Source organism: Mus musculus, chromosome X, assembly GCF_000001635.26.
Source record: "Mus musculus strain C57BL/6J chromosome X, GRCm38.p6 C57BL/6J".
Classification (NCBI taxonomy): domain Eukaryota; kingdom Metazoa; phylum Chordata; class Mammalia; order Rodentia; family Muridae; genus Mus; species Mus musculus.
In genome coordinates, this window is record NC_000086.7 from 150,462,203 (window position 1) to 150,485,944 (window position 23,742).

Here is a 23,742-nt window from a genome sequence, read left to right on the forward strand (position 1 = left end):
TTTGAGTGGTTTTTTGTTTTTGTTTTTGAGACAGGGTTTCTCTGTGTAGCCCTGGCTGTCCTGGAACTCACTCTGTAGACCAGGCTGGCCTGGAACTCCTCTGCCTGCCTCTGCCTCCTGAGTGCTGGGATTAAAGGCATGCACCACCCCACCAAGTGGTGTGTTCTCTTTCTTGTTCTCCATCCCTCTCTCCCTCTCTCCCCTCTTTCCCCTCTCCCCTCTTTCCCCTCTCCCCCCCCACCCCTCTCTCCAGCCAGTTGAAGTATCACTGCAATTTCCATAGAACAAGGAGTAGAGTGACTGGTTAGTCCTAGCTTCTAAACTGTATGACAGGAGACACTGGCCATTTATGGTTGTTAGAGTGGTTCTTTGAGAAGTGTTTTTCTTTACTGGTGTTTATTCATTTATTTACTTATTTTCCATGGAGCTGAAGGTTGAACCCAGAGTCTCACATGTAATTGCAATGGTATTCCCACAGAGTACACCTTTTAAAACTATTAAAACTAATAATATATGAAACCTTATGAATTCATTGTACGCAGCATATAAAACTAAATACACTAGTATTGAAGGTATTAAATAGTATCAAACCTACAAAAAATTTAAATGATGTTCTACTAAATAAAAAACAAGAGTCAACTCTCCATTTAGCAACATTTACAAAGCCATAGATAAGGCCATGCTACAATGATGGAGACACTGGAATATGTTCTCAAACAAAGGAACTTGGAATTCTGTGTATACAATTCTGCTAGACAAATAATTAAAAGGATGGCTTCCGTGTTGGAGAGAGAAAGCCAAGATGACTTACCACCCCTCAGAATAGTTCTATTTGGAGAGTTAGAAGCATCAGGCCATAGAGCAGCCATCATGAGGTAATGAAGGAAAAAGCCTTCCGTTGCAAACAACAAAGGGAATTTTTCCTCCTACTGGGTTAGGGTTAAGGGGAGGAGATTCTATGCCAGGTGACCTAACATATATGCCACACATTATGAAGACACGCAAGGCACCTGATAAGAATTGAGGCTTTAATTCACAGCCACTTTGAGCATGCACGGCACTGGGGAAATGGTCATTGGGTAAAACTCTGCAGAAGCTTAGATTTTCTTTGTAGCTTGCAGCTGTCTAGGGGAGAGAAATACTCTGTCAGAGCTGCAAGCTCATAACCACTCTATATAGCTGTGCTCTGAGAGGAAGGCTACAGGGAGTGTGCTCTAGTTTGGAGGAAATAGCAGATAGAGAGGGTCTGTAACCTAACCTCCCCATATAAGACAGGTTATCTAAAGCATGGAAATGGCTTGTTAACTGAGTTATATAGAGTACCAGGCATGGAGGCCCACGCCTAGAATCCCAGCACTTTAGAGGCCACCCAGGTCTGCATAGAGAGCTCCAGTATAGCCAGGACCACATAGAAAGACTTTTTCTTTAAAAAAAAAAAAAAGAGTGCAGTGTAGTGGGGCAGGCTTCAGGGTGGCAGCCTGGGGCAGGCTCCAGGTGACCAAAGCATGGTGCAGTGCAGACCCATGGTAATCAGCACTGAGATCAGCCACAAGATCCAGAGTGCCATTAAGAGGAAATTATAAGAATTAGGAGCTTACATGAGTCAAGAACTTCCTGATAATTACATTATGGTGGTGGTGGCCAACAAGAGGACCTGTTCCTGTTTCTAGGGAACAACACAATTCGATTCACTGTATGGCTCCATAGTGTATTAGATAAACTTCACTCTGTTACAACTGAGCACTCTAGTCTAAAGTCTCCTGATACCAGCATCTTTGATAGTCACGTGCCTTCAAACAAGAGCAGTTTTAGTTAGGGAGATCAGAGGAGGCACAAGCTGCCATCCCTCCCCTTGCCATTTCTCGCTCTAAACCTGAAAAAAGGAATTCCAGAGTTTCTACAAGTTCACAGGAGCAGAAATCTACTAATGTCAGACATTCATATGATGGTAGAGCTTCCACCCAGCTAATGTCAACAGTGAAACCACAGAAGGAGCCAGCACCCTCTGAAGATGTGGTTGATATCAAGCCAGAACCAGATGATCTCATTGATGAAGACCTCAATTTTGTGCAGGAGAATCCCTTATCTCAGAAAAAATCTACAGTGACACTTTTATTGAATCTAGCCCTTCTATTGAAACGTATCGACCACCTGCACGTAGAAATGCAGACACTGGTACTCTCTTAAACAGGCTGCAACTTCATCAGCAGCAAAGCAGTGCTCACGCTGCCAAGCAGTTGGATGTACAGAGCAGTCAGGTATATGAAGCAGGACTGTTGTGTACTGTTGTGTGAACCACCAGTGCTTAGCAGCGTAGAAGACACTTATAGACCCTTCTTCAGAAGCCACTTGGATAAAGTAAGTATTGAGAAAGTTACCTGTGGTAAGTTCAGTTGTTAAAGTAAAAAGATTTAGCCATGATTGGGAAAAGCAGGGAGATGAGGATTATGGGTCCCAGATAGGAAGCTAACAAGAATCTAATTTTGAAGGCTTTCTCTGAAGCTGTAACAAAAACAAGTTTCTGTAGTTTCACAGAAATAGACACTTCCAGTTGCTTCCAGAACTCAAACTTCTCAAGAAAAATTGCTAGCAGAAATGCTCCAGGGGCAAAATAAGAATAAGTCCCCCTGTTAAAGAAGAGGAAGCAAAAAGAGACAATACAAAAAAAAAAAATCAAGTAACTCAACAGAAGCAGTAGTTATTGCAACTGCAAATTAATCTAGTAATGGTGAAACAATGTAGATGAGTCAAGATTACTATGACATGGAATTCCTGATCCATCAAGATTACTATGACATGGAATTCCTGATCCATGCAGACACAAGATCATTTATTATGAAGAAGCCAAAGCTGTCTGAGAAAATAGTAGTGACACCAAACCAGGATTTGGGGATGAAGACTGCATATGCCCTTTGGGTCTTTTCAAGACACCTTATGCAGACAAGAGACCTCGTACAACCAGATAAACCTGCAAGTCCCAAGTTTAGAGTGATACTGTATGGTGTCCCCAGCTCCCCCCAGGATACGCGTGAGATCAAGAGAAGGGGATGGGCTTTGAAGGAATGAAACCCATAAACCAAACTTCAAACTCAAACAAGGAGCTCCGAGGTCTCCTCCACCCACAGCAGCTGCATTTGCTGAGCAGGCAGCTTGAGGACCCAGATGGCAGCTTTTCAAATGCTGAGATGACTGACTGGAGTGTGGCACAGAAACCAGAAAGACTTCTGGAGCGCTGCAAGTACTGGCCTGCTTGTAAAAATGTAGATGAGTGTGTAGCTCATCATCCAATCTCAACTTGCAAAGCCTTTCCCAACTAAATCTGCTGAGAAATGTTTGTTTGTGCATCCAAATTATAAATATGACACAGTGTACTAAAGCAGATTGTCCCTTCTGTCACATAAGTAGAAGAGCCCCGGTACTGACTCCAAAACCACTGGTGGCATCGCCAGCATCGTTTTCTTTTCTAATGGCCAGCTCTGTCAAAACTTCCCTGCTTGTAAGAAAACGGAATGTCCCTTCTAGGACCTGTGATGGTTTGTATATGCTTAGCCCAGAGAATGGCACTATTAGAAGGTTGTCACTGTGGTTGTGGGCCTTAATAACCTCATCCTAGCTGCCTAGAAGTCAGTTTTCCATTAGCAGCCTTTAGATGAAGATGTAGAACTCTCAGCTCCTTCTGCACGATGCCTGCCTGGATGCTGCCATGCTCCCACCTTGATGATAATGGACTGAATCTCTGAACCTGTAAGCCAGCCCAATTAAATGTTGTCCTTATAAGAGTTACCTTGGTCATGTGTCTGTTCACAGCAGTAAAACCCTAACTAAGACAACAGCCAAAACACTCTAAGTTTAATACTCAGTGTACAAGAACAGACTGCACATTTTTATCATCCCACTGTTGCTGTACCACCAAGACATGCCTTGAAATGGATTCAACCTCAAGCCAGTGAATGATACCCTAGTCCTGCCTGGCAGAAGATCATGTAGTTTGAAAGCTTCTATCTTCTGATGAGAGATATTCTACAGAACTTGTCACGTTTTTGAAATTTAGAATATATTGCTTTTCATAATATGAATTTTGCTGCCCAACTGAAGTGTCGAATTTTTTCACATTTGTAAGTTTATTAAGTGGTTCCAGCAATTTTTTTGTTTGTTTGTTCGTCTCGACTACGAAAAAGACAGTTTAAAGAAAAGCCAAATTCTATGAAAACATTTACAGCATGTTTGTACATTGCTGTTTGACATCATTTTTGGTGCTGGTACTGCAGCTAAGGGCTGTAGTGCTGTGGGAAGGCCAGTGTCCTCAGAACTGAAGCACTTTTTACTTTTCCCAAAGGTAATGAATGCAGTGTTTGTAACCCAGCAAGGAAACAGTGGCCAGGCTTTAAAACTGAGGCAGCTTTGGAACAACTAGCTTAAATTTTCTTTTTTAATGTCTAAATGAATTTGCTCTGAGAAGCATAATACAGACTTTTATTTTTGAGTGCTACTTTGGTAGAGTGCACTGAGGTCTCTTGTGAGAGACCAAACTGTGGGAAACTAGATCCACAATAACTCTCACCCTGAAGATCTGGCTGACCCTTTGAAGGGAATTATGTCACCCCCTCCTTCATTGTCTCCACCTGGCGCCTGGGACTGCCAGCTTCACTCCCTCCTTCATGTCTCCACTTGGCGCCTAGAACTGCTTAGATTAAGGCAGCTTCCCCTCCTCGTCCATGTCTCCGTTTGGTGCCTGGGACTGTTTATGGCACTCCAAGATAGCTACAAGATGTTTGATGGCTTCCTGGGACTGGTTAGGGCTGACACCCCAAGATAAACTGCAGAATGTTTGAAGGCTCCCCGGGACTGTTTTAGGGCCGACATTCCAAGATAAGCTGCAAGAAGCCTGCAATCAGCATCCGCCCCAGATGTCCATCCCTTTTCTCTGTATTTTATTATGCCCTCTCGACCCCTCCCTGTTCTTTCTCATTGTGTGCTTATAACCAGGCTCTTAGCCTTCATTAAACAGACCTTGACAACTCTTTGCTTGGTCTCGCTTCCCTTTCTCCTCCCATTTCTCTTGCAGGCCTCTGTCCTCCTCGACCCACGGAATAACTAAGTCCTGCTGGACGGGACAGTCTCTTGCCTTTCTGAAAGTAAGTAGAGACATGGTCATAAAGGGTAAGCATAGTTGGAATGACAATACAAAAATGTATGAACGATTCTTTGAAATGTTCCCATTTGTTATTAGCTTATAATTTGTAAATAATTTTTCAGGGACTATATTATCACAAAATTATACAAAAAATTTTGCAGGTATATGTACAGAAAGCATCAGAAAACAGACTTTGAACTCACAAGAACATAATATACATATATATTCCCATGTTCTGAAAAATATGGTCAGAAATAACTCCACAGAAAATATACTTATGTTACTAGTAAAGATCGTTCTTGAAATGTGCAAGTTGAGATTTAAATGGTATATTTTCAATGACAGAGCTGTATAATTGCAAAGATAGTAGGGGTACACGTCACCATAGGAGTTGGCCTATTGTATTATGGAGGGTTTATTTGTTTGTTTGGTTGGTTTTGTTTTTTGTTTTTTGAGGTTTTTTGGTTTTTGTTTGTTTTTTGTTTGTTTGTTTGTGTTTTTCGAGACAGGGTTTCTCTGCATAGCTCTGGCTGTCCTGGAACTCACTTTGTAGACCAGACTGGCCTCAAACTGAACTCAGAAATCTGCCTGCCTCTGCCTCCCGAGTGCTGGGATTAAAGGCGTGCACCACCACACCCGGCGTATTATGGAGTTTTATGTGTGGTTTTTGAAATTGTTAAGGCAAGATGTGTCATATGTTTTAGAATTAAATAACAGAGAACTGATTTCAAAAACTTGTTTTAAAAAATAAATTGTAAGAGGTGGCTAGCAAAAGGAATAATAAAAGCTCAAAAATTTTCAGGACCAAATTTAAACTGTTAAAATACAATAAAGTCACATCTATAAAAGTCTGTGTTTAACAATGAAAAAAAATAGTTGTAGTATTGTTTTTATATTGTGGGGAAGAGACACCCTGACCAAGGCAATTCTTATAAATGAAAGCATTTAACTGGGGGCTTGCTTGGAGTTTCAGAGGTTTAGTCCATTATCATCATAACAGAACATACAGCACGGTAGCTGTAGCTGGGAGCTACATCCTGTTCCACAGGCCATGGGAGAGGAAGGGCTGGGCCTGGTGTGGGCTTTTGACACCTCAAAGCCCACTCTCAGTGACACACTTCCTCCAACCAGCCCACACTTTGTAATCATCCTAATCCTTTCAAAGAGCTCCAACCCTCAGTGACTAAACATTCAAATATGTGAGTCTTACTGGAGCCATTCTTACTCAAACCACCACAATATGTGTACTGGACTACTGGCAAATTTGGATTCCCCAAAAAATGTATATAAAATGCGTAGTGTCACACAACACAATTTCAGAATTTAATATTGGACAATATACTATGGCAAATAAGAAAAAATGAAAGTGATAGTCATTTTAGATGGATGTGTATGAATGCTCGAGTTATAGGTGCTCTTTTATTTATATTTTTCTGAATATTGAAAATTGTCTCCATCCCATAATCAGCTTCCAAATGCTGACACCATTGCATACACTAGCAAGATTTTGCTGAAAGGACCCAGATATAGCTCTCTCTTATGAGACTATGCCGGGGCCTAGCAAACACAGAAGTGGATGATCACAATCAGCTATTGGATGGGTCACACGGCCCCTAATGGAGGAGCTAGAGAAATTACCCAAGGAGCTAAAGGGAGCTGCAACCCTATAGGTGGAACAACAATATGAACTAACCAGCACCCGGGAGCTCTTGTCTTTAGCTGCATATGTATCAAAAGATGGCCTAGTCGGCCATCACTGCAAAGAGAGGCCCACTGGACTTGCAAACTTTATATGCCCCAGTACAGGGGAACGCCAGGGCCAAAAAGGGGAGTGGGTGGGTAGGGGATTGGGGGGTGGTGGGTATGGGGAACCTTTGGGATAGCATTGAAAATGTAAACGAGGAAAATACCTAATTAAAAAAAATGTAAAAAGAAAAAAGAAAATTGTCCACAATATAAATGATGAGCCAGGTTAGGTAAAAGCCTATAATTCTAGCATTCACAAAGTTGACCCTAGAGATTGAGTTCCAGACCAGTCTGGCATACAAAGTGAGACTCTTTCTCAACATAACCAAACCAAACCACCCTGAACCAAACAGATACAAAATAAGTGAATGGCCTTTTTAGAGAATATGATAAATAAAACAGCCAAAGTATAAAAGGTGTTCTCAGCTTGCTGTGGAAGTCTCCAGGCCTTTTGAAAAGAAACGGAGTCTTCTCCATAGGACAATGAAGTCAGGTTGCCAAAAGTTGGAGAAAGCCAGTAAAACTCACTGAAATATTCAAGCAAAAGTGACTTACCTAGTCATGTGAGAACAGTAGAAAAAGTGCAGCTGGCAAAGCCACTACTGCTACTTAGGACACAGGATGCCTTTTACAGATTCTTTGCCTCACAAAGACAAAACTGTAAAACAAGCCAGTGTGGTGGCACATACCTGTAATGCCAGCACTCAGGAGAGAGGCAAGAAGATCCCCAGTCTAAGTCAGGCCTTGACTCTAAAGCAAGGAGGGGGGAGGGGCGGGCAAACTTTAAAGGCAACTCTAGGATAATGTTATTGAAAATTGACAGCAGACAGGCAAGCTGGAGATCTCCAAAAACGTAAAGAGAAAAAAGAAACATAAGCTTTCTAAGTTAGAAATTCTGGAAGTGGGAAGGTTTCATGATGGCTCAGGGTAGGCATCTTGAGGGCAAACAAGCTTCGGATTTGGACCAGTGACTGGAGAAGGAAGACAAAAAGAGGAAGGGAGAAGGTTTAAATTCAGAAAGAAGACTGGCTTAGCAGTGGGGGTGTGCAAGCAACTGGATGAAGGGAAGGACTTCTGGAGTATATCATCTTAGTTTGCTTTCCATTGTTGAGTTAAAAACAAACACAAAAAGACAAAAAGCAACCTGTGAGGGAAAAGGTTTATTTCTGCTCACAACTTACAGGAAAGCCAAGACAAGAACTCAACCCAAGAACCTCATGGCAGGGACTGAAGCAGACACTACGGAAAGATGCCTGCTTACTGTTTGCTCCCATGGCTTGCTCAGCTTACTTGTTACACAAACTAAGACCACCTACTCACGGGTGGTACCATCCACTGTGGGCTGGGCCCTCCCACACTAATCATTAATAAAGAAAATGCCCCAAGGGTTTGCCCACAGCTCAATCAGGAGCAGGTTTTCTTAATTAAGATTCCTTCTCCCCAGATAATTTTATGGTGTTGGCAATAAATAATAACAGTAACTGTCTAGAGCTATCTAGGATAGGCTAAGGCTAGCAGGTGACCTTCCTGAAGGTGGTGGCCCAAAGAGACTTCACCTCAGGATTGCTTCTTGCAGCTTATATGCCTTTCCTGTCATTAGTAAATTAATATAATAATCCCTGGGCATTAGCCCACCCTATTGATCAGATTTCCTGCAGATCAACATAAAAGATGAACTTTCATGAATTAATGCTGTTTAGATGAGATAATGATTCTACAGAATTCCTGATTTGATTCAAATAGTTTTAAGATGAAAGTTTTAAGAGATGGGCTTAGTCGCTTTGCTACAAAGATGTAACAAAGATAGAATCAAGAATAGAATGTGCACACTTCTCATATAGTAAGTAAAGGCTGCATAATAAGAAATACAAAGAGCTTTCATAATTACACTAAAAAGAGAAATAGGCTTGGGACAAATTTGTGTTAAAGGAAAAGCATTCAGGTCCAAGGAAGAAGCCACAGGTGTGCACTATGATAAGGCACAGCCATGTGAAACTATTGCTTTGAACTTACAACAAGCTTGCAGAAGGACACACTGCTTTGACCTTAATATCAACTTCCTTCTGTAACTCCCATTTTATATAACATTTTATCTCTGAGGTAATTTCCTAAAGAACTTTTTTTATCTCGAATTTAAATGACCAGAGAAAGGAAAGTTATCAGTTAAATTGTTTGGCTTGGCGAGCTCTGCCCCATCAATTCATCCATCCATCCATCCATCCACCCACCCAAATGTGTATGTTTGTCAGTACATAAGTATGTAGGTATGTGTGTGCATGTAAGCATGCATGAATACTTGTAGAGTGTATGAGACAGGCGGTTGGGCCCAACAAAAATGTGAATGTGTTAATGTGCAAATGAGAATCTAAATATATGTATGAATGTATATGTGTCTGTGCATATCTGCCTGTATAATGCATCTTAATTCTTATCCCTTCCCTCCTCTCTGGTTCACAAAGAGTTAACCAGCCTAGTCAGGGAGGCTTCTGTCTATCTGGACAGAGAAGTGAGTGATAACAATACATTTTTATTTGGTTCCCCACTGTGAGACAACAAGTGTTGCACATCCAAGCCAGTAGTTTTTAACCACAAAACAAGCAAGAACATTTTTAGGATTTCTTTAGAAGTTATCAGCAAGCATTCAGTATAGAGAGCGAGAAGGCCAGAGACCATCAGTCTTTTCAGACTACCTCTATGTGGTTATTTGCCAAGAGCCAGACCTCTGCCTCTAGTCTGGTCTTCTTGTTTGTTTTGTTTTGTTTCCTTAGCTCAGGAAATTACAGAATACTAACCATTCATATTAAGCATTCTCAAAAGAGCCTGCCCAGGAAGGTTCCTACTGTCTCCAGTCTGATGTTATCGGCTATGAACTGTGGTGTATATAGCATAACAGATGATGCTGACCAAGATATTCAGGTGTCTCCAATAATGTCTTGGAAGCAACTGAGAACTTCATGAATGGTCCTTTCATTCCCTTTCTTCCAGCCTAGTATCTCCCACTACTCCAGCCCATATCTCATCTCCTCCTTCAATAGCGACACCATCCCTTAGTTGCTTCTGCCATGACACTCCCAGCAGCTCTTGGGCCCTCCATCTATTCTGAAGAAAAGATCTGAAAAGATCTGTTTCCACAGCTGCCACATCACTTGTCCCCTACCCAAAGATGGAAAGCATGTTGCCTGGGGGATTAATAAATCAGAACCCTGATTTATCAGAATAAATGAGAAGGCTAAGGTCAAAGTGGGGTGAGAGTAACACAGGAACATATAAGTGTACTAAATCACAAGTGCATAGACACCAAGAACTGTGTATTAGAATCCTGCCAAGATTAGCCTTGGAAGTAGTGGGAAGTTCTCAGATTTTCCCAAGTAGTTGGTGAACAAAGCACCCTTCAACAGCTGATATCAAACCACTTTAAGAATCAAGAGTCTTCCTCCCAGAGTCCAAAACTGAATTCTCCACCTTTCTTTCAGTGCCTTTTGCCAGTCTGCTGTCTGCCCCTGTTTATGTCTCTGTAACAAAGGGCTGGACTCTATATTTATTGAACACCTCAAAAAGCATAGTATGGGAAAGAGATGTGGAACACTTTACAGAAATCCTTAATATAGTTTTTCAAGGGAAGAGGTTTGTTTACTTACTCCAACTGACCCAGATAGCATTCAAAATCTCAAATAGATACTACAGGCACATATTGTTCGCAACATTTATGTGATACTTGTTTTCCTTCAGGTTGCTTTCAACATGTTGGCAGTTTTCAGCAAATGGTTACCACAAAACACACACACACACAGAGAGAGAGACAGAGACAGAGACACAGAGACAGAGAGAGAAAGAGAGATGGAGAGACAGAGAGAGAGAGCAAAGTGTGTGTGTGTGTGTGTGTGTGTGTGTGTGTGTGTGTCAGAGTTCTAAGCATGGAAGAACACATAGTTTAAGGTATAATCTATGTATTTAGCATAGATTTTTTTAAAAACTGGTTACATGGAAAGCCCAAGCCATAGGAGGATCGGTTACAGTGTTCTCTTCAAGGCAGGCTAAACTTAAACAGGCTAAGCACATAGTAGGACAGCCAACTGAGTACCTAGTTTTAAATAGCCTCAAGACACATTAGTAACTTAGTTGCAAGGCCTAGCAAAAGTCCTGCCCGGTCACTGGATTTTCATTTGTTTGGTGTCTTCAAGACATTTTAGAGAGTTTAGCTGGGGCACGAGAAAACAGGAGAGGTTGATTTTATGCCAAGTGTGAAGCCATAAAACAAGCATGTGTGGCTTGTCTGGCCTGCACCCCATCCTGGACTTCAACCAAAGCACCAAGAAAAGAAAGTGGGGCTTTCAGACTTAACTACCAAAAAATCATTTAGAATCATCTAAATACCAGACAACCACAATTAAAAAGCAAGACATGAGTAAAGTATGTGCAATTTTTGGCAGCACATATAACACACACACACAGACGCACGCTCCATGTAATAGCTAATATTGGTGATAAAGCAAATTATAGCAGACTATCTGTGCTTGTAAGGGCACAGTCTAAGAGCTGTTGGAGTATTTATATAAGCAGAGGCTATCAACACCTTAATTTAGTCTTGTAGCTATGGTGACACACAAATATCAAGTCAGTTATGAAGGGTCTTAGAACACAACAAGAAGTACACCGTAGTGCACTGGTCTCCCTGGCCTGTTGCACTCTACAGTATATGTGTTTGCAGAATGCTTTCCTGCTCCCAGCACAAGAATGGAAGACAAGACATGCTAGGAAACAATACAAACCAGCAAGGAATGGGGATTTTCAAAGTATCCCTTTATGTACACAAGTGTTTTGCCTGTATGTATGTGCACAGCATGCATGCCCAGTGCCTGCTGAAGCCAGGTGTCAGATACCTTAGGACTGTAGTTACAGGTGGTTGGGAGCCACTATATTGGGGCTGGGAATCAAACCAGGGACCTCTGCAAGAGCAACAAGTGCTCTTAACCTCTAAGGCAACTCTCCATCCTCAGATATTTTTAAAAATAATTCTAATGTGATATGTTTTACTCACATGTAAGTATTAAATGAACCCAGAAGGTAGTGGAAACATGCTGGTTTGGAAGGAGTGTGAGGTGGCTAAGCTACAGCCTCTATTAACCTGTGATCTGTCAGCATTAAGAGATTCCTAAAACATACAAGGACAACGCTGTGGAAGCCAAGAAACGAGTTTTGTCTAGCACATGTGCACAGCTCATGAGATGTCTCTTCTGGATCCTCTGTCTCCCTATGAACTGCGGTAGATGGGAGGAGGGGACCTTAGGATGCCTTAGATCGTTAAGAAATTGGCCTCAGTGGTGTTCACTGGACAGAAGGACTGGTAGTGGAGATTATATAAGAGCCAGACTTTCCCCTATTGGAACTGACTTCACTCAAGGATAAGGTCATTTCTTTCTTTCCAAAAAGTGTGTGTGCCTGGGGGCAGGGTTGCCCTTGTTGTGCCAGGGAGCATTTGTGAACCTCAAAAGGCCACCAAGGAGCCAATTCTGATGCAATCACACTAGGGTCTCTTTATTCAAGCTTGAGCCTGGGCCACACCACAATCCCTAAGGCATTAAAATGGGAGGGTGCCGCTTGGAGCCCAGTTTCAGGTAAGCTTTATAGAGGCAAAAAGCAGATATCCAGCCTGGCACATATTTGATTGGGGGACCATTATGGCCTTTAACATCACTGTCTGGTGCTGGGCCCAAAACTTCATTTCTGTTTTCCTCCTGATTGCTGGTTGTTAGGAAGTGAAGTGCCAGGAGCAGACTTGTAACCTGGAGGTGCAGATTTGTTGGGGAATAACCTGGAAACTGGTGCTAGGTACTGGCCTATTCACTTGAGTTCAACCTTAGGCCAGGTTCTCTAAGATGATGCCTGAACCCAAAAGATCTGGTCTCTCACCCAGATCAGTCTCCAATCATGGTATTCTCCAAAGATATCAGTGGAAGTATCCAGTAAGCAGGGTACAGTGACGCTAAAAACCCTCTGCTATAGGCCTCAGGTGCTATCTGACAACACACTTAAGAGTTTTGGTTGCTGGAAGCTAAGGGTCTATTTATGTTTACTTGACAGTCTGAAGGATGCTGGATCAAATTCTGAGGGGCAAGGAATGTCTATTGAGGGGTTAAAGATAACTCAAGCTAATTTGACTCTGTACCTATAACAATCCAGCTCTCAAGGACTACAGTTCTCACCAGTCAATAAGCCTCGGAAAAATCTTTAATGCAGGAGAGGTTTTGTTTCTGGGACCTTTACACATCTTACAAGAACAAAATATTTATACTGGAAAACAGCTTAGCTGTGAAAACTAGAACAAAGCCTTTAGTCACGCCTCAGCTCGCCCTCAACAAAAAGAATCAGTATAGTAGGAAATAAACTACAGGGCTGGAGAGACTGTTCATCAGTTAAGAGCACTGACTGCACCTCCAGAGGTCCTGAGTACAAATCCCAGCAACAACATGGTGGCTCACAACCATCTGTAATAGGATCTGATGCCCTCTTCTGGTGTGTCTGAAGACAGTGACAGTGTACTCATACAAATAAATATATAAATCTTTTAAAAAGGAAATAAACTATAAATATATATAAAATCCTGAGCTTTTTATTATCTATAATAATGAATTAGGTTACCACAGACTTGAGAATCATATAAATAACTCATCTCTGAAAAAATATCAATTTGTTATAAATTCAAATTTATATCAGACATGGTGACAGGAGGAGCCAAGGTTCAAGGCCACTCTCTCACCTCAAAGTGGGTTGGAGGCCAGCATGGGCTAACTGAGATTTTTTTTAGCTGGTGAGATGGCTCAGCGGGTAAGAGCACTAACTGCTCTTCATCAGGTCCTGAATTCAAATCCCAGCAAACACATGGTGGCTCACAACCATCCATAGTAACATATGATGCCCTCTTCTGGTGTCTAAAGACAGCTACAATGTACTTACATATAATAAATTCTTAAAAAGAAAATTACACTTTGTCTACATCTCCTGCATCCCCTCAAGTCTCACACATGCTATTGTCTCGCCAGCAAGAACACACGCGTGAGAAACCGGATCCTTCTGCAGCAACTTTATTACACCAGTTTCAACATGAAGAGGAGACCCCAAGCACCAAAAAGGCGCTGCTAATATACACTTTAGTGTGGCGTGTCCACACCTGATTGGCTGCTCTCCCAGGGCCTCGTCGCCACGCCCCGGGATGGGCAGTGACTTGGCACAAATTTACTCTTGCACCTGCCCACATTACTTGTTTACCAGTTAGGCACAGCGGAGGCTCATGATGGCAATTGCTCATGGCTCTCCACACTCAAGCCCAATAGAAGCACAACTCTTAGATGCTTGCTTGTATCATAAGAGTAGTACCTAAAAATTTAGTCTACATTTTCCCCCAGAGACCATACACGATTATGCATGAGCTTTAACAGTTTAGAGAATAATGCCTCTAGGCGTTTGTTGTGTTGGTTTGGTATGCGTAAATGCCAACTCCTGGTGATTCGCCACTGTATTTTTGAGACAGGGTCTCTAACCGAACCTGGAACTCACTGGCTGTTAAAACCTGGAGATCTTTTGTCTCCACTCACTGGGCACTAGAGTTACAGAGCCATGCTGTCAGGTCCAAAAGAAATGCACAAATGGCTCTCTGTGGTACCAAGTAGCATACCAAAGCCCTGCTGGCCTCCAGACTTCCTCTGTGTTACTCAAAACCTGTGGCTCTTTTCACCCCACCTCCTACCCTAAATTTCTCCAGCTCCTGGGTGGGCTTCCTCAACCCAGGTCCTCATTCCTATATAGCCCAGTCATTTCAGCCACACCCACTTTATAGCCCCTACTCTCTTGGCCCTCTAGGGTTTGTTTCCCAAACCTCTAGTCTATGACTTTCTTCTCTCACTGTACTCTTCTTCATACATACAATAAAAGCCGTTCCTTCAGTCGTACCTCAGAGCAGTCACATCCTCACAGATGCATGCACCACAATGGCCAGTTTATAAGTGAGTATGTGCTGGGGATCTGAACTCAGGTCCTCAGACTTGCACAAAGATTTTTACCAACTGGGGCATCTCCCCAATGATGTTTCTTAATGACAGAGAGACAGAGACTGAAAGATCCACAGAACTGTTAGGCACTGTTCTGTTGCTATGCTGTTAAAGAAATTTTATAAGATGAATGAGAAAGCAAAGCAATACTTTATGGTACCTACCACTAAAATAGGGAGTTAAGATTTATTTGTATTTTTTGAAAAATTATCAGTTATTAAAAATTTTTGCCACATTAGAAGAAAAAGGTTCACTCTTTCAAAGTGATTACTAAGACAAGGAAATATAAAATATAAAAGGGAAAATGTAATGTTACACATAGCAGTTATACATGTAAATGGGATTCAGTGTAATGATTGCATAAATATGATACAGCAATGGTGCAAATACTGATGTTTATGTATTTTAAATGTACTGGTATAAATAAAAAAAGTGAGACAATTATAACGAAAATACAATTAATGTTGACCATGGAATAATGGGACTGTGTGTAAGAATTGTAATAAACTTCCAGAAATGTCAAAAGGTTAAATGAAGCCTATATTGAAATAACTTGTCCTAGATCAAATAACTGTCCCTAGATTAAAGGACAAGTTGAAGAAATAAAGCCTTTTAGAGGAGCCAAAAGCAGAGGAGGTGAGGTGCCTAGGCCACTCAGTTTAGAGGGTAAAAAATAATAATAAAGTTGAAAAGTTCAGGTGGTGGTTTTGAGGCAGGAAAAGAGTTCAGAAGGACAAAACCCAATTGTCTTAGGCAAGCAGCCCTTACCCAAGCAAAGACAGAGGAACGGAATGCATTACAAAAGGAGGGGAAAAAAGTAAAAGTCTTTCTATTTTTTTCAAGCACAAAGGGCGGGGGAGAACCAGAACATAGCAGCAGCAAAGAACACTATTGCCATCTACTGGTCAGAGAAAGCTAGATATGACGTGCACGTCTGCGCGTCAGCACCGCCGACAGCAAGGAATCGGGGAGCCAGACCGGATAAAAAGAGAGGGACTATAGAATGCACTTATAGGTGCTAAGAAAGCCCAGGGAACCTTCAGAACAGAGGGTTACAGGACCTAAGGGCGCCAAGGGAGCCTGCTTTCGGCTACGCGGCCTTCCTTAGTCCCGCCCTCGGAGCCATAGCAATAGCAGCAGGAAGTCCGGGACACAAGTTGAGACTCAGCTAGATCGTCTTTGGATTGGCTGGTACACTAATGACACATAGTTCCGCATTGCGGCTGTGGGCGTTTTCCTGCCTTTCATTTATGCATCTGTCCTCTCCAGTTTTTTACATATAAGCAAGGTGTTTGCTCAGGGGACATACTGCCTTGCCACTATCGTCGCCTCACTTTCGATCTCGATCCAGTGTACTCTCGATCCAGTCCCCGCTGACCGAACTCGGTGATTCGTAAACCCAGAAATAATTTTCTTGGGCTGCAAACGATTTTCAGTTTCTCAAGCCACTAGGTGGCAATGTTGTACACCAAAACCTTATCCGCTTACTCCCCCGCCTTTTGTGTTTAAAAAAAATTGTAAACTGGATTTTTTTTTTTCCCCCTTGCTGCTTTACGCTTTGAGTCAGTCTGAACTGAGAATAAACTAAGCCACTTTCTGCTCATTGCCTCTGTACAAAGTACACTTCTTTTCAATTTGGAATTTTTCCTATGGGCTCTCCTTGGCATCCCAGCAACATCTATTTCCACTTTAAAGTTTTTTCCTCACCCCGCCCCCTTCCTCCCCCAATTTGTCCTGAGTTGGAATACTGAGACATTTACATTGGGGAATAATCACAGTAGCAAAATTAGTTATGAAGGAGCAGCAAAAAGTTTAGGGTGGGGGATACCAGTGTATTATATAGAGAACTTTAATTTTTTTAAAGTTTTTCTATTTTGTATATTTCTGTATTTACACTTCTTCCTCCAACTCTCATCTGTTTCCTCTTAGTGACCCTTTTATTACTGTTACACACACACACACACACAAACACAAAAATATATAAATAAAATCTTCAGAGTTCCATTAGTGTTGCTCAAATGTGTATGTTCTTAAGAATGACCTCTTTGGACCCTGATATAGCTGTCTCTTGTGAGACTAGGCCAGGGCCTAGCAAACACATAAGTGGATGCTCACAGTCAGCTATTGAATGGATCATTGGGCACCCAATGGAGGAGCTAGAGAAAGTATCCAAGGAGCTAAAGAGATCTGCAACCCTGTAGGTGGAACAACATTATGAACTAACCAGTACCCCGGAGCTCTTGACTCTAGCTGCATATGTATCAAAAGATGGCCTAGTAGGCCATCACTGGAAAGAGAGGCCCATTGGACACTCAAACTTTATATGCCCCAGTACAGGGGAGCGCCAGGGCCAAAAAGTGGGAATGGGTGGGTAGAGGAGTGGGTGGGAGGATATGGGGGACTTTTGGGATAGCATTGGAAATGTAATTGAGGAAAATACCTAATAAAAAAGTATATATATAAAAAAAAATGACCTCTTTGGACCCTGATATAGCTGTCTCTTGTGAGACTAGGCCGGGGCCTAGCAAACACATAAGTGGACGCTCACAGTCAGCTATTGGATGGATCACAGGGCCCCCAATGGAGGAGCTAGAGAAAGTATCCAAGGAGCTAAAGAGATCTGCAACCCTATAGGTGGAACAACATTATGAACTAACCAGTACCCCGGAGCTCTTGACTCTAGCTGCATATGTATCAAAAGATGGCCTAGTCGGCCATCACTGGAAAGAGAGGCCCATTGGACACGCAAACTTTATATATCCCAGTACAGGGGAATGCCAGGGCCAAAAAGTGGAAATGGGTGGGTAGGGGAGTAGGGGGGAGGGTATGGGGGACTTTTGGGATAGCATTGGAAATGTAATTGAGGAAAATACGTAATAAAAAAAAATGCCAAAAAAAAAAAAAAAAAAAAAGAATGACCTCTTTGGGGTTGGAGCTCATGGGGAACGACCTATTGACCTTCTCTTGGCGGTTGCTAAATTGCCTGTAGCTCTTCAGCTCAATTTGTGGTCTTGTGAGGTAGCTCTCAATCCAGTGGCATGTCAATTGGTGTCCTTGTTCAGGTCTTTTTAGATGACCATACTGTTGAGATTTCTCTGTCATATTCAGAAGGCACAGTCTCACAGCTTACTACCTGCTCCTCTGGCTCCTACAATCTATCTGCCTCCTTCTTCCAAGATGGTTCCTGAGTCCTCCCTGTAGGGCCTGTTATAGATATATCAATCAGGGTGGGGCAAAGCACTGCCATTTTTTTCTATGCATTCTGACTAATGACAGATCTTTGTAAAAGTTTTTACCTGCTGTAAAGAGAAGCTTCTCTGATGAAGAGGTCTACATTTTTCCCCTGTGCATATACAGATGAATATTTAGAATGCCGTTAAATACCATCCTATTTAGGACAGTGGAAGTAGTGGGTTCTTACCTAGGTACCATGGCTTCAGCAGCCATGGGGAGTTGGCTAAGTCTATATAATTCCAGGCATGAAATCCCTTGTATTGAATGAGCCGTAAGTCCAATTAGGTGGCAACTGGTTATCTCTGAGACATGTGCCACTACTGCACCTTTGGGAATATCATGCTACAGTGGCCATTGTTGTAGTTTAGGCTTCACATCTGGGGAGGAGTGTCGGTTGCTTTTCTCCCATGGAAGCCCCAGGAGCAGAGTTTCAGGTCCTTCAGCTCAATTGCTCTAGGTCCTGTGTCTGAAGTTTGCATTTTCTTCAGTAATAGGAACCTTCAGATTCTAGAAAGCTACCAAGAGAAATGGTGACATTGTATATTGTTTGGGGGTTCTCTTGGACCCTTTGGGCCCAAAATTCAAAAGAAGGAAAGCAGCCTTCTTAGTATATTCAACACTATGTTGTAACATTGCACTTTTGGAGGGAGAGTGTAAATGCAAACCCCTACTACCATACAAAGTGGAGTTGAGTTTCCTGCATTTAGAGAAATTGCAGGGAGTGTGATGGATAGGCCTCTTCATTTTCTTGATCATGGTCTCATCTCTGCTAAGTATGCTCAGTTATTTTTAAGCATATGTATAACTATATAGTTGATAACGTTAACATGCTATTTGTGATGTGGTAAATGCTTGGACCAGGGAATGACACTATTAGAAGGTGTGGCCCTGTTGGAGTAGGTTTGTCACTGTGGGTGTGGGCTTTAATACCCTCACCCTAGCTTCCTGGAAATCAGTCTCCTCCTAGCAGTCTTCAGATTAAGATGTAGAACTCTCAGCTCCTCCTGCACCAAACCTGCCTGGATGCTGCCATGCTCCCACCTTGATGATAGTGGACCAAGCCTCTGAACCTGCAAGCTGGCCCCAAATAAATGTCCTTTATAAGAGTTGCCTTGGTCATGGTATATCTTCACACCAGTAAAACCCTAACTAAGACACTATTTTAAAATGCAACTTAACTCCAGTCGGGAAAGAGGGTAGACTAACCTAACCTCAAATCTACCAGGCTCATCCACAGCTCTGCAATAGAATACCTGCTGGACTTCCTCCAACTCCCATTTCCCTGCCTCTAGTAGATCACGCAGATTTTTCCTTGCTCATCCCCAAAACCCCATTTTAATTCCAGCCCCCAACTCCATCAGGCACACCCTGGGAACCCACAGGCCTCTCGAGCCAGAGAAGCAGGTAGGCTGACAGCAGATCCTCATCTCTCCCTCTGCTCCTCCAAGTCCAATCCCCCAGTCTCATCCCCAACTCTATAACAGACCCTCTGCTGTGGCCTCTCCTCAACCTATGCAGAACCTGGTGGAACATCCTAATTTCCCTGATAGCGGCAGCAGCCCATCCCCACTCCTAAGTGTCAGTTACCAATACCCAGAAACACATTTTACCTGGAACCCTCAGTGCCCACACCTATCAGGACCCAGATTTCCCTACCAGGCAACACACAGACAGTACACTCTCCTAAGAGTCAGAGAGTAAACAGAAACCAAGAAGCAAAACAACCAGTCAACAAAGACAAGACCATATATCAGCACCAAGAATTGCAATCCCGGATGGCCAGACAACAGCATAAAAACACAGTAAGAGCCAGGTCAATGTGTCTCCACTAGAGCCCAGAAACCCTACTTACCTAGCAAAAGCCCAAGAAAAAGACGTTAAAACTGACTTTATGGATATAAGTCTTTAAGGAAGAAATGAATAAATCCCTTAAAGAAATCCAGGAAAACACAAACACTGGAATGAAATGAATAAAAATGTCCAAGTTCTGAAACAGAAATAGAATAAATTTTTTTTAAAAAAAGGAAAACTGAGGGAAATTTAGAAACTAAAACCTTAGGAACTCAAATAGAAAGTACACGGGCAAATATCATAAACAAAATACAGGAGACACAAGAGAAAACCCCAGACATTGAAGAACCATTAAAAGAAACAAATGTGAGGGTAGTGAGATGGGAGTGGGTGGGTAGGTGGGGGAGCACCCTCAAAGAAGCAGGAGGAGGAGGGATGGGATAGGAAGTTTCTGGGGATGGGGAATCTAAAAAGGAGATAACATGTGAAATGTAATAAAATAAGATATTCAATTTTAAAAAAAATAAATGTATACATTGCTCAAAGAAAATGTTAAATCCAAAAAAACTCCTGGCCCAGAGCATTCAGGAAATTTGGAACATCTTGAAAAGAACAAATCTAAGAATAATAGTAGAGAAAAGAGAAGAAACCCAGAACAAAGGCCCAGAAAATATTTTCGACAAACCATAGAAGAAAGTTTTCCTAATCTAAAAATGGAGATAGTTTCAGGGAAATGCAAATCAAAACAACTCTGAGGTTTTATTTTATACCCATCACAATGGCTAAGATCTAAAACTCAAGAGATAGCACATGCTGGCAAGGATGTGGAGCAAGGGGAACACTTCTTCATTGCTGGTGGGAGTGCAACCACTCTGGAAATCAATCTGGCAGTTGCTCAGAAAATTGGAAATAGTTCTACCTGAAGACCCAGCTATACCATTCCTGAGAACATACCCAAAGATGCTCTACCATACCACAAGAACACATGCTCCACCTATATTCATAGCAGCTTCATTCATAATAGCCACAAACTGGAAGCAACCCAGATGCCCCTCAACTAAAGAAAGGATAAAGAAAATGTGGCTCATTTACACAATGGAATACAATTCAGCTATCAAAAACAAAAAAAAAAAAAAAAAATCATGAACTTTGCAGGCAAATGGATGGAACATGTGAAAATCACCCTGAGTGAGGTAACCCACTCCCAAGAGGACATGAATGGTATGTACTCACTTGTAATTGGATATTAGACATAAGATACAGGATGCCCACAGACCCCAAGAAGCTAAAGAAGGAAGGCACAACCGAGGATGCTTGAATCTCACTTAGAAAGGGGAATAAAAAAGTCATAAGAGGCAGGAGGAGGTGAGGAACTGGGAGGGAGAGGGAGTGGGTAGGGGAATGGGGAAATTCAGGACCAGATGTAAAGAAGGACAGAAGAGATGGCTACACAGCCATCAAAATTAATTTAAGTCTACAACTGACTGGGTAAGAAGATGAGGGACATCTCCAGGATGGGATGTGGGAGGTGCCCAAGAATCAATGGGAGTGACCTCAGCTGTGACTCACAACATTGAGGATATGGAACCTGAAGAGGTTACCTCCTGTAGCCAGACAGGAACCCCAATGGATCGATAGAGACACCAACACACCCACAAAACTTTCAACCTAAAATTTGTGTCAACAAATGCAGTCAGCTATTAGATGGATCACAGGGGCCCCAATGGAGGAGCTAGAGAACGTATCCAAGGAGCTAAAGGGTTCTGCAACCCTATAGGTGGAACAACATTATGAACTAACCAGTACCCCGGAGCTCTTGACTCTAGCTGCATATGTATCAAAAGATGGCCTAGTCGGCCATCACTGGAAAGAGAGGCCCATTGGACACGCAAACTTTATATGCCCCAGTACAGGGGAACGCCAGGGCCAAAAAGTGGGAATGGGTGGGTAGGGGAGTAGGGGGGAGGGTATGGGGGACTTTTGGGATAGCATTGGAAATGTAATTGAGGAAAATACCTAATAAAAATATTTAAAAAAAAAAGAAATGCAGGCACAGGGGAGGGAGCAGAGACTGAAGGAATGGCCAACCAATAACCAGCCCAAGTTGAGACCCTTCCCATGGACAAGCACCAATCCTTGATACTATTAATGATACTCTGTTATGCTTGCAGACAGAAGCCTAACATGGCTGCCCTGAGAGGCTCCACCCAGCAACTGACTCAGATAGATGCAGACACCCACAGCCACAGCCAAACAGAGCTTGGAGACTCTCATGGGGGAACAGGAGGAAGGATTGTGGGCCCCAAAGGGGAAAGGAACTCTACAGGAAGACCAAGAGTCAACTAATCTGCACCCTTGGGGGCTCTCAGAGTCTCAACCGCCAACCAAAGATCATGCACAGGCTGGACCTAGGCCTCCCCACACATATGTAGCAGATGTGCAGCTTGGCCTTCATGTGGGTCCTGAACAACTGGAGCTGGGGCTATCCCAAAAGCTGTTGCCTCTCAGTGGGGTATTTTCTTCTAGCTGGACTGCCTTGTCTGGCCTCCATAGGAAAGGATGCACCTAGTCTCACAGAGACTTTAAGTGCCAGGATGGGGTGGATACTCAGGGTGCCCCCACCTGTTTAGAAGAAAAGGGGATAAGGGGATTGGGGAACAATTGTGGGAGGGGGTAAATAATGTCCCCTAAGGGATACTCTCAAATATAAAATGTGATTGCAGTTGTACATGGGATAGATGATGTTATGCATAGTTATGACCTGGTTATTGTTTTTATTTGTAAAATAAGCATAACATAAGGAGATACGATTGTGTCAAATTGACAAGGGTTAGAACTATGAGGGATATTCTTGGTTGTCACTTGACTATGAGGAATAAAAATTTTTACTGAACTCTTTTTCACCCCAACCCCCTCCCATCTAAAAATTGTTCCCAAAACACTCCTAAACTTTTCACCTCAAAACTCCTCATCCTAAAGTTCGAACCCTCCCAACTAAAGACTGTTCCAAGAACATTTTTGAGATAAAGGCCTCCTGGAACAACCTCAAAATAAATGAGGAGGACATGGCTCCTTAGTTACATAGATTCCTTTGGCAGAACTCCCTAGTGATGTAAACTTGTACTTTCTCTGCCCAGTTCTCCCCCCTTTGAGTTTTACTATATAAGCCTGTGAAAAATTTTGGCTGTCCGTCGAGACTCCTCTACCCTGTGCAAAGGTGTATGAGTTTCGACCCCAGAGCTCTGTGTGCTTTAATGTTGCTGCTTTATTTCGACCCCAGAGCTCTGGTCTGTGTGCTTTCATGTTGCTACTTTATTAAATCTTGCCTTCTACATTTTATGTATGGTCTCAGTGTCTTCTTGGGTACGCGGCTGTCCCGGGACTTGAGTGTCTGAGTAAGGGTCTCCCCTCGAGGGTCTTTCATTTGGTGCATTAGCCGGGAATTCGAGAATCTTTCATTTGGTGCATTGGCCGGGAAACAGCGCGACCACCCAGAGGTCCTAGACCCACTTAGAGGTAAGATTCTTTGTTCTGCTTTGGTCTGATGTCTGTGTTCTGATGTCTGTGTTCTGTTTCTAAGTTTGGTGCGATCGCAGTTTCAGTTTTGCGGATGCTCAGTGAGACCGCACTCCGAGAGGGAGTGCGGGGTGGATAAGGATAGACGTGTCCAGGTGTCCACCGTCCGTTCACCCTGGGAGACGTCCTAGGAGGAACAGGGGAGGATCAGGGACGCCTGGTGGACCCCTCTGAAGGCCAAGAGACCATTTGGGGTTGCGAGATCGTGGGTTCGAG

General features: G+C 42.7%; 2 protein-coding genes and 1 pseudogene across 2 annotated transcripts in view; 1 reads left to right on the forward strand and 2 right to left on the reverse strand.

Annotated features, from left to right (window-relative positions):
* Positions 1–23,742, reverse strand: part of Tmem29 (transmembrane protein 29) — a 97,262-nt gene that overhangs the window by 64,428 nt on the left and 9,092 nt on the right. The window contains exon 2 of the mRNA XM_011247836.2: positions 5,011–5,129. Within this exon, the coding sequence (XP_011246138.1) occupies positions 5,011–5,054 (44 nt within the window). The 5' untranslated portion in view covers positions 5,055–5,129. The remainder of the gene's footprint in view (positions 1–5,010; positions 5,130–23,742) is intronic.
* Positions 1–23,742, reverse strand: part of Apex2 (apurinic/apyrimidinic endonuclease 2) — a 161,233-nt gene that overhangs the window by 35,229 nt on the left and 102,262 nt on the right. The gene's annotated exons all lie outside the window — the stretch shown is intronic.
* 3110067C02Rik (RIKEN cDNA 3110067C02 gene) lies at positions 1,446–3,526 on the forward strand (annotated as a pseudogene).